General features: G+C 35.7%; 1 protein-coding gene across 1 annotated transcript in view; it reads right to left on the minus strand.

Annotated features, from left to right (window-relative positions):
• Nucleotides 1-2471: 2471 nt before the first annotated feature.
• The window catches only part of LOC145999312 (uncharacterized), a 128043-nt gene continuing 118352 nt past the window's right edge, over nucleotides 2472-12162 (minus strand). The window contains exons 3-6 of the mRNA XM_083136253.1: nucleotides 6103-6483; nucleotides 4930-5079; nucleotides 4255-4407; nucleotides 2472-2583 (exon numbers count right to left, since the gene is read on the minus strand). Of these exons, the coding sequence (XP_082992379.1) occupies nucleotides 2472-2583; nucleotides 4255-4407; nucleotides 4930-5079; nucleotides 6103-6483 (796 nt within the window). The remainder of the gene's footprint in view (nucleotides 2584-4254; nucleotides 4408-4929; nucleotides 5080-6102; nucleotides 6484-12162) is intronic.

A 12162-nucleotide genomic window follows, 5' to 3' on the forward strand; every position in this document is an offset into this window, starting at 1 on the left:
GATTTAGGACTTCTTGCGAAAGACGTGTGAAGGCTGCTGTGGAATTCGATTTGTTTTATCTACATTCAAGCAAGGCAGGAGGGTTGTGGTTTGTATAATTTATTCTTGCACTCTTATGTGACTGTTGGTATCAGCCTTTACTGCAGCAACTTATTTTTGTTGCAAATGACAGAGAATGATGGACAGCATGGCATAAAAAGGCGTTATTTTAACAACTGTATTTGCATATATTATTATGTCTCTTTTCTACATCTCCAGGCTAACCCAAAAGGCAGGAAATAATAGTATTTACATGAAACTGAAGAAGAGACAATCAACCGATTTTTTAATATTTTTCTTTTGTAACTGCAGCATGTTAAAAAGTCTTGCAACACTTCAAAAATCCGTTAAAAAGTCTTGCAACACTTCAAAAATCCTATCTGGGTCTACAGAGAAGTTCACAAAAAAAAAAGTACCAAATGTCCCAAGACTTTTTAAAGTATCATAATGCTTTTCTTAAAAAAACCTAAAAACAAAATGAGTTTCCTGTGGATGTAGCACAATGCCATGAAGGCACATTTAGGGTATGTGGGGGTAGGCCCAGACACATTCTCGATCTCAGCCATTTTTGGAGGTGATGTGATCAGAACCACTCTCCAACTGCCTTTACCCCATGGGGCTGCCAACAGGTATCTATTGATTTGAGGCTTGATGAACCCCAGATATGCTTTGGGGGGGAGGGGGAGGAGAAGGCCAGAAAATTCTGACCTTACATCATCCACCCCGGGAATTGAACCCGGGTCTCCTGCATAGAAACAGACACCCTAAACACCATGGCTCCAAGTATTATAATGCTGCAGGAGAATAATTAGTGAGTTATTTAATGTCATAAAACGAACGTGATATTTTAAAATGGAATCGATTTCAAACACAGCATTTCCCAGCTGTGCAATGAGGTTTAGATGTTGCAAAACAATGATTACTTGCTGAAAATTGTTCATTAAAATTTGCATTTTCAGAAGGATGATCTAGAACTATTCATGAATCACTGGCATTGAGTATTGTTGCTTTCTGAAAAATGAGAACTTTGAAATATTACACATTTAAAAGATTCTTCATCAAAATTATTCAATATGTTAAGAAACACAAAAACTTCATGCACAAAATTGAACATAAAATATCATAATAATTTTCAAAGAGAAAAAATTAATTTCAATCAATGCAATCTCATTCCAATCACACTAACATCATATTTAAACATTATTTGAAACGAGGTAGAGATTATCAGGGCATTAAACTTTATCACCAATAAAAATAAATTTGTTATTAACATATCACAAAATCTGTGTCCATAACTGATTTTAACTTTGCTAGTACAAGGTGGCCACTGCAGGATCATGATAAAATTCAAGTATAATTCCCGGTATCCAAGGCGTACTTTCCAGAAATTCAAGGGTACAAGAAAATGTTCTCTCTATTTCAATAGTATCTATTACCACCTCTCACCACCCACACACAAGTATATTAACAATATAAAGCATAAATGATATTCCATTGTATGAAAACAGTCTAATACAATTCAATATTTAAAATATTTTATTTCATATGTGAAGTTTACATTTGCCATTTTCACATACTTAGACATGAAATACATCTACAAACATGAGTCGCAAATGTTACAGGACATATTAATCTATAAGAAATTATTAACTGTATAAGAATTTCACACTGAAATTTACCTAATCAAGTTCAAGGGTAAAAATGTTTTCAATATAATTATTCAAGCATTGATTGGTTGATTTATTTTACTTCACATTTCTGCCACGTTTTGCTAACTGCAAATATGAGGTTCAGTAATGATATAATTAAATTGATGAAGGGATACTCACAAAGAACATCCATTCGCAGGCTGGGATTCAAACCTGGGACCAGGGTTGTTAAAGGTCCACGAACCCATAAAGTCTATTGGGTTCTACTGCAGGACCGGAATTTTTTTCTCTCGCATATTTTAAATTTGGTCCAAGTTGCATATTGTTTCATTGAAATGAGGTTCCTGGAATGTATTTTAATTGATTCTGAAAAAGGTTCCTGGACTGTATTTAAATTCATGCAGGAAATAAGGTTTCTGGACCGAATTTCAATTCATCCCAAACAAAGGTTCCTGAACAGTATTTAAATTGATCCGGTAAAAAGGTTCCTGGACCGAATTGAAATGCTTTAAATATTAAAAGGTCTTACAATGTATAGAAGTCATTTACATTTGCAGATTTTCTCTCCTAGTCTGGGATTCAATTTATTTACAATTCCTCAACCCGGGTTGATGGATTAAAAGTTACCTTCTAAAAATGTCTGCGAGTACGGTATACATTGGAATGCCACACTGCGGTTGTAGAAACCGTACGAAGGAAAACAATCAAAATTCTGTTGCTCTCTCATGAGCCACGTTCAAAAACCTCCCTTGTCGAAGTGTTACAGAACCCGTCACATGTTACTCAGACATTCGAATCCAGGAACCGCAACCAATAGGAGCTATCGATGAGGTAATGTGAGGCTGCAGCTATCACAGCAGGGATGGGAAGTGTTTCTACATCAAGGGGAATTGTCCTTTATGCAATAAAATTCGGGGTAAATGGCACTGTTCATTGCCAAAGTTTTCCGGTGTCGACTCCACCCCTGTCATGTCCCTAAAGAATTTTGTTCGTCACTTGTTTGCCCTAAGATTTACATTGCAGTGCAATGGCATGGCTATTCAAACGTTCTTTTCAACAAAGGCAACAAGCAAGCGAAAGAAAACAAATGTGCGCAAGTAGTGACTCAAGAGGTCTCAACCAAGAGAAGGAATACATTTAAGAGAATGGGGCTACATGGAGATGGGTAACATGACTGCAGATTTTGCATTTTGTCCATTGCTGCCATTATACGCAGCCTTGTTCCTTAGATTCTCGAAACAGCCAGCACCTGGATCAGTCTTTCATGCTCACAAGTGGATAAATATTTTTATAAATATCTTCTCTTGCACAAGTTAAAATTCGATCCAAGTTGCATATTGTTTCATTTCAATATGGAATTTGGACCCTATTTAAACTGATTTGGAAAAAAGAGTTCCTGGCCAATATTTAAATTGATCCTGGAAAAAAAGGTTCCTGGACGGTATTTAACTTGATCCTGGAAGAAAGCTTCTTCAACCGAATATAAATAGATTCGGAAAAAAGGTTCCTGGACAGTATTTAAATTGATTCAGAAAAAAAGGTTCCTAGACTGTATTTAAATTCATCCGGAAAAAAGGATCCTGGACAGAATTGAAATACTTCCCAGATAAAACGGTTCTCTACGGTCCAGAACCTATTTACGCTTTCTGATTTTCTCTCCTGGACCGGAATTGAATTTACATAAAATGTCTGGACCTTTAACAACCTTGCCTTGGACCTCTAGCATCATAGTGCACTGTGCTAACCACTCTGTCATGGACATTGGTATCGCAAGTAAATATTGCATGGTGAGGGAGATCAGTCTGTTGATCAAACTTGAATAATACAAGGGATAATAATTATCATGAATTAATAAAAATGCATCAAAATAGGGAAGCTTTAACACCAGTTACTCCTACTGGTGATGAAGCTTCTTCCTTTGCTTGGTACTTTGGCTAAAAAAATTTGTTAAGCAATGGCTTGCTATTTAAAAAAAAAACACATCCTGTTACGAATGATTACTTTCTTACAACTATATCAAATCAGGTTTGCACAGTGCCATTAGAAGGGATGGTTGAGATCTCAATTAATAAAATGGTGGCACCATAGTTGTAGACATGAAGTATCGATTTGTATAATATAGAGCTGTGGATCCCATCCCAAATGATATATGCACAGAATGACAAGAATTTCCAGAGATTTATACTCAGAAACACTCACTGCGCCAAACCACCATTCCCTGTGTGCAAATGGTTTTTATGGTTCTATTTTATTCTTCACATGTTTAGTAAGTATATACATTTATGGGTATAATACTTGTCATATTTTAAACAATGATAAGTTTTTTCTTTTGTGTGTACTCTTGTGTGTACATTAAGGTGTTGTTTTCGGGGCAAAATTTTTGTTGCAAATTGTACACATAAAAGGTTTTCCATTTGTGTGTACCCTCATATGTTTATTAAGTGAGTCTTCGTAGGAAAACTCTTTGATGCAAATATAACAATTATAAGGTTTCTCTTTTGTGTGTATTCTCATGTGTCTATTGAGGTGTGGTTTTTGGGTAAAATCTTTATTGCAAATTGCACACTTAAAAGGTTTTTCTTTTGTGTGTATTCTCATGTGTCCATTGAGGTGTGGTTTTTGGGCAAAATCTTTATTGCAAATTGCACACTTAAAAGGTTTTTCATTTGTGTGTGTCCTCATATGTGTATTAAGCGAGTTCTTGTGGGAAAACACTTTGCTGCAAATAGAACAATTAAAAGGTTTCTCTTTTGTGTGTGTTCTCATGTGTCCATTGAGGTGTAGTTTTTGGGCAAAATCTTTATTGCAAATTGCACACTTAAAAGGATTTTCTTTTGTGTGTGTCCTCATATGTGTATTAAGCGAGTTCTTGTGGGAAAACACTTTGCTGCAAATAGAACAATTAAAAGGTTTCTCTTTTGTGTGTGTTCTCATGTGTCCATTGAGGTGTAGTTTTTGGGCAAAATCTTTATTGCAAATTGCACACTTAAAAGGTTTTTCATTTGTGTGTGTCCTCATATGTGTATTAAGTGAGACTTTGTAGGAAAACTCTTTGCTACAAATAGAACAATTAAAAGGTTTCTCTTTTGTGTGTATTCTCATGTGTCTATTGAGGTGTGGTTTTTGGGCAAAATCTTTATTGCAAATTGCACACTTAAAAGGTTTTTCTTTTGTGTGTATTCTCATGTGTCTATTGAGGTGTGGTTTTTGGGCAAAATCTTTATTGCAAATTGCACACTTAAAAGGTTTTTCTTTTGTGTGTATTCTCATGTGTCCATTGAGGTGTGGTTTTTGGGCAAAATATTTGTTGCAAATTGCACACTTAAAAGGATTTTCTTTTGTGTGTGTCCTCATATGTGTATTAAGCGAGTTCTTGTGGGAAAACACGTTGCTGCAAATAGAACAATTAAAAGGTTTCTCTTTTGTGTGTACTCTCATGTGTATATTAAGATAATCTTTTCGGGCAAAATCTTTGTTGCAAATTGTACACTTAAAAGGTTTTTCTTTTGTGTGTGTCCTCATATGTGTATTAAGTGAGACTTTGTAGGAAAACTCTTTGCTACAAATAGAACAATTAAAAGGTTTCTCTTTTGTGTGTATTCTCATGTGTCCATTGAGGTGTAGTTTTTGGGCAAAATCTTTATTGCAAATTGCACACTTAAAAGGTTTTTCTTTTGTGTGTATTCTCATGTGTCCATTGAGGTGTGGTTTTTGGGCAAAATATTTGTTGCAAATTGTACACTTAAAAGGTTTTTCTTTTGTGTGTATTCTCAGGTGTCTATTGAGGTGTGGTTTTTGGGCAAAATCGTTGTTGCAAATTGCACACTTAAAAGGTTTTTCTTTTGTGTGTATTCTCATATGCATATTAAGCGGTTCCTTGAACGAAAACACTTTGCTGCAAATAGAACAATTAAAATGTTTCTCTTTTGTGTGTATTCTCATGTGTCCATTGAGGTGTGGTTTTTGGGCAAAATATTTGTTGCAAATTGTACACTTAAAAGGTTTTTCTTTTGTGTGTATTCTCAGGTGTCTATTGAGGTGTGGTTTTTGGGCAAAATCGTTGTTGCAAATTGCACACTTAAAAGGTTTTTCTTTTGTGTGTGTCCTCATATGCATATTAAGCAGTTCCTTGAACGAAAACACTTTGCTGCAAATAGAACAATTAAAAGGTTTCTCTTTTGTGTGTATTCTCATGTGTCTACTAAGGTTATGTTTTTGGGCAAAATCTTTGTTGCAAATTGCACACTTAAAAGGTTTTTCTTTTGTGTGTGTTCTCCTATGTATTTTAAGGTAATATTTATGTGCAATTTTTTTTTCGCAAATTGTGCAATTGATAGGCTTTTCTTGGCTGTGAACTCTCCCATGCATCTGAAGATCTCCTTCATATGCAAAATTAATTTTGCAAATTGGACACTTAAAAGGATTCTTCCTTCTCATATGTCTATTAAGGCCATGTTCATATTCATAATGTTTCTTGCATATTGAACAATTGAAAGGCTTCTCTCTTGTATGAACCCTTATATGTTTATTCAAATGTTCTTCTTTGAAGAAACTTTTGGTGCACAAGGAACAAATATATTGCTTTCTTTTGTTATCACCCTTGTCATCTTCAATATATCCCTTGGTTTTAGACGATTTTGAAGTTTCAGCCTCTACTATCCCTTCTTCACTTAGATATTCTGGATTATTTTTTGGTTGCTCTTGTTCACTCATTTTTCCTGCAGATACTGGTAAATGGGTAAATAACTTTGGAACATCTTGGACCTGTCCTTCCATATAGCTCTTGTTCAAGCATCTGAAAAAAAAATGAACATACAAATGTAGGTGTGCTTCTAAAATAATTACTAATATCTGCAGTACAGAAGACTTTAAGGGAGTAGCATCTAGTTTTCTGTGCTAAAAGAAATGAGACTGTACTTTAATAATTGCTTACCTCAGATGCCAAGATAACATTACTGTGACTTTCACTCCTTTTACTATCATCAATACTAACTTCATTAAATTCTTCAATGTGAACAATTATAGATTGCAGTGACAAGATAAACTGATTTATCTACTTGCTAATTTCAGGAGTAGGCATTAAACATGCAACACAACAAGTCTTATATTACTGTACTACATAACAGTAAACTATAAATATCAGCACCATGTGAAAATGAGGGATAAACGCTGATACCAGCTTTTTAAAATTTCTTGACATTAAGAAGATAATTTTCAATAAATTTGTTTGTATAAATGTTCAAAATGTAACATGCAAAAAATTTCCAAATATTACAGGATTGCTGTTCTTATATCCGGTGCAAGAACTGCCTTTATGGCAGTGATCCTCTGTTGCCACATTTCCCTACGAAGGAACTCACAGTCAAACAACCAATTAGGCCTAGTGTTTGGAAGCAATGATGTTCAAAATCACCGTCCGCAAATCAACCAGTAGGGAAACAGGATTTTGTCAAAATAACAGTTCTGCACTGTGGTTGCACATCAGTTGCTGTAATTGCTCTGTAATAATATGTGACACCAAGGGATGAAGTTTCCTTATTTGCTTTGTACTTTGGATCAGGAAAAGCCATTAACAATTTGCTCTGCTAAAAAGCCTGCATCATGGAATAAAGGTTTTCCATCTTACAACTACTGTCAACATGCTTTAAATGTGCCATTTGAAAGCATGGGTGGGATTTCTATTGGGTAACTGCAGTGTGGTATTAAAAAGTTTCCAGAGGAGGGGTGGAATTCTACTGACTGTCTAGAGACAGCATATATATCCTATATAGCTATAAACACACACATACATATATACATATGAATCAAAAATTTTCTACCCCCATAAAATAGCACCTAAGATACTTTGCTAAATTACTGCTACATTTGCAAAATCATAAAAATTACTCATTTACTTGCATCTCAGGTTTTTTGTGTGTGTTTTTTTCCACTTATTTTTACTTGATGCATTAACTTGCACTGATAATATTGCATCCAAAATATACTCTAATATACTTTAATATTCATATCCATATACATATCCCATAGTGAACCATCATTAGTTGATTCTCCTGTCAGAAAAATAATAAATATAGTTAGGTGGTAAACTTCTATTTCTTGCATTAATTTTGTTGTACAGTGTGTCCGAGAAAAAATATACCAATAAAGAATTTAAATAACTCAACAATCGTTAGCGATACAAAAGTCAAATAACATTTATTTGGAAGAGGGAAGAAAGGATTTTTTTTTACCACCAGAAGGGAAAACATCGTAACATAATTAAGCGCATGCACGGTGCTGCTTTTGGTTTGCAGAATTGAAGTCTCCTGTAACAGTACAAAGAAGATTCCGGTAACAATATGGACAGGAAGCACCAGAACGTCATTACATTGTTAAATGGCATAAACAATTGCTGGAAACAGGGTCTTTCTTGAGGAAGAAAGGTAGTGGTCAGAAGCGTGTGAGCGAGGGTAAAGTGGTTGCAGTTCAGGAAGCTTTCCAGAGAAGCACACATACATCTCTGAGACGTGCTAGTTCTCAACTTCAAATTCCACGTTCTACTGTGCATGATATCGTACATAAAAGGTTAAGGCTTAGAGCTTACAAGTTACAGCTTGTTCAGAAACTGAAGTGCAGTGATAAACCCGCTAGGTTTGATTATGCTAGTGAAGTGCTATCATGCATTGATGATGACAATGAATTCCTGACACGCGTAACATTTTCAGATGAGGCTACCTTCCACATTTCCGGAAAAGTACATAGACATAACTGTAGAATATGGGGTAAGCAGAATCCTCATGGAGTTGTTGAACATGAACACGACAGCCCAAAGTTGAATGTGTGGTGTGGTTTGACACGAGATTCCGTAATTGGGTCCTTTTTCCTTGAGGAAGCTACAGGTACAGGTGCAAGTTACCTGCAAATGTTCCAACAGTATGCTGTACCTTGTATACCTCAAGGGTACATATTTCAGCAGGATGGGGCCCCCCACATTATGCCCGTTGTGTTACTAAGTTCCTTAATAACATTTTCGCTGGTAATTGGATTGGGAGGGGTGGACCCATTAAATGGCCACCACGGTCACCAGACTTGCCTCCTTTGGGGTTATGTGAAGACTATGGTTTACCAAACACCTGTGCATGACCTCAATGAACTCCGAGAAAGAATTATCGATGCATGTGGCTCCGTCACTCATCAAATGTTGAAGAACACTTGAATGGAGTTTGACTCCCTTGATGTTTGTCGTGCCACCAAAGGAGCACACATTGAGATCTACTAAGGTGAATTTTTTTTCTTGTTCTTTGGTTAAAAAAAAATTCTATGATTTTCTCTTCCAAATAAACGTTATTTGACATTTCAGTCGTTAACGATTGTTGAGTTATTTAAATTCTTTATTGGTATATTTTTTCTCAGACACACTGTACATATCAATAATTTGCAGTTTTATATAATATTATCAGTTTTCGATTGAGCATATTCTAGGTTTGCATGTCAAATACTGATAATGTTATCAACCACAAATTTATTTGTATGTGTGTGACATGTATATTTGTAGCTGTAACTTTTGAATGTAATTAGCGGAGACCTATAATTGGGCAGCTAAATGCCTGTTGATCCCACCCCCCAACTTAAATAAATAAAAAAATAACAGTTCCATTAGCTTGTTAATTCTGAAAATTGAATTGAATTGAATTGAAAAGTCTTTTTATTTACTACAGAGCGAGATTCAGCCTTGGGCTGCTCTACCACCTAACTCTGGTGAATAAAAGTTACAATACATACATTTATAATACTGAATAATACTGAAATCAAATAACATAACATGAATGAATATGACATAAATGAAAAATAATAAAATTATAAGAGAATACAATGACAGATACATTAACACACACACACACACACATACACACGTGTACATACGCAATTTCCAGATAGATACTAAAATAGCATGCACACAGGTTGAAATATTCTTTGTGTCAGATAAGTGTTTGCAAAATACATGGTTTTACTTTACTTGATTCCTGTTGCTTAGCCGTACGAGCTAATGCTGAATTTTTGTCTTTCCAATAAAAATAATACGACTTGTTCTTTGAAGTTTTTGGGTGTTGTAGCAAAAGAAACATAATCGGGGAGAGCATTCCAAACCTTTGCAGACCAGAGGGAGAAGGAGCCTTCGAAACTGACAGCAGAGTGGCGGGGAATGTCGATTTTTCGCCGACCTCTAGTATTGTATGGATGTATGGAATTTCTAAATGCCAGTTTCTCGTGGAGATAGCTAGGTGTTTGCAATTTTAATACTTTATATATTGTAGAACACTGATGCAGGAGGCGTCGCCTAGACATGTTAAGGATTTTGTATGTATTGAGCAAGGGTAGGATGTGCTGATTTCTCCTGATCGAGAGAACGTAACGAATGCAAGAATTCTGTATTTTTTGTATTCTGTTCGATATTTTACGTTGTAAATTCGTGCCGTACACCACATCACAGTAATCGAAAATAGGATATATTAGAGTTTCGATGAGATATAATTTCGTTTCTCTAGTGAAAAAGTCTCTCCTCCTGTAGAGTGATCTCATTATTGTTAGTGCTTTTGTGCATTGCGCTGAGATATGTCCTGCCCAGGAAAATTTGGGATCAAAAGTAAGGCCTAGATTTTTAACGGTTGGTGCATAAATTATGTTTTGGTTTTTAATTTTGATGTTAATCGTATCATAATTTACTTTTTCAAGATAATAGCTAGAGCCTAAAATTGTGTAGACGCATTTATTCTGGTTAATTGCGAGCCCATTTGCAGTGAGCCAATTGTTAAGGGTATGTAGATCATTGTTTAGATTATCTATCTTGTTTAACAAATCTGATGGTGATGACGATATCATCAACTGCGTATCATCCGCGTAACAATGTATATTACAATGGCTGATGGTCTTTGATATATCAGCGACGTATAAGGTGTATAAAAGGGGGGCCAGAATGGAACCTTGCGGGACTCCTCCATTTAATGTTATCGGTGATGATCCGGTGTCGGCAGGGTAAAAAACCCTTTGTCTTCTTTCGTTTAGATATGATTGGAACCAGTTTATTACAGGCTTCGAAAAACTGTAGTATTTCATTTTTGCTAGGAGAAGGTTATGATTGACAAGATCGAAAGCTTTAGAAAGGTCTAATAACACTAGTATAGTTAGTTTTTATCGTTAATTGAACGTAAAATATTGTCCGTGACAGATAATAATGCCGTGGTTGTACTATGAGAAGTACGGAAACCTGATTGAGAATCAGGTAAGATATTATATTTTGCAATGTACTCTTTTAATTGTATAGATATTATCTTTTCTGTGACTTTTGAAAATATTGATAGAATGCTGATTGGTCTTAAATCGCTTAGAGAGGTTAACGCCTGCTTTTTGGGGAGCGGAATAACTCGAGCTTCTTTCCATGCATTTGGAAATTGGCTGGTTTTCAGAGAAAAATTTATGGTATGCGTGAGTGCCGTAAGTATGAAGGGAAGGGCCAGTTTAAGCATTTTGCACGTAATGTTGTCCACTCCTGCAGCATTTGATCGAATACTGTACACTGCCTTTTCAACCTCAGAATCTTGAACCTGGCAAAAGGATAATTCTTTTGCATCGTTTTGAAAGCAGTTCTCTAAGAAATACTTGCACTCCTTTGCAATAATGGCGTTGTCTCGAAGAACACTGTCGTAGACATTTGCAAAATGTTTATTAATTTCAGAGGGACTGCTCAGGTGAGGCGGAAGTTCTCCCGCGTTCCGTTTGCTACCGATACCAATTGTTTTTAGGCTATTCCACATATTCTTTGAATTTCTCTTATTGTTATTTACAATAAAAGAAAAATAAGCTTTTTTCTCTTGCCTCATAACAGAAGTGGTAAAATTTCTTAATCTTTTATATTCGTCCCAATGTAAAATTAATTTGCTTCGCTTGTATTTACGCAGCGCACCATCCCTCAGTTTCATGAGCAGCTTAAGATTATCCGTTAGCCACGGCGCTGGCTCTTTCGTCACCCTAACCGTTCGTAATGGGGCGTGAGCGTTAAACAAGGCGACGAGATTTTTCTCAAGAAATTCTATTTTAGAATCGATGTTTCCAAGTTTAAACGTTTCATTCCAATTGATGTTTACAGCATCTAGACAAAAATTTTCATATTCAAATTTCTTAAAATCTCGGTACGTAACGTACTTGGCTTTATCCCTGGGTTTTGCGCAATGCAGTGACACGCTCGTCAAGCAGTGGTCTGAAGTTCCGATTGGACTCGCGATTTCGAAAGAAGATACAATGTTGGGGTTGTCAACAATTATTAAATCTAACAATGTTTCGGAAGATTCTGTTATTCTAGTGGGTTTATCAATCAATTGTGTTAAACTATACGATTTTATAATATCTTTAAGAAACAGGGTCTCCGCTTTTTGTGTGCTGAGCATGTCGCAATTAAAATCGCCTAGCATAAGGAAAGCGTCTACGCTGGCATAGTTAT

Source organism: Lepisma saccharinum, chromosome 15 (genome assembly GCF_977018435.1).
Source record: "Lepisma saccharinum chromosome 15, izLepSacc3.1, whole genome shotgun sequence".
Taxonomy (NCBI): domain Eukaryota; kingdom Metazoa; phylum Arthropoda; class Insecta; order Zygentoma; family Lepismatidae; genus Lepisma; species Lepisma saccharinum.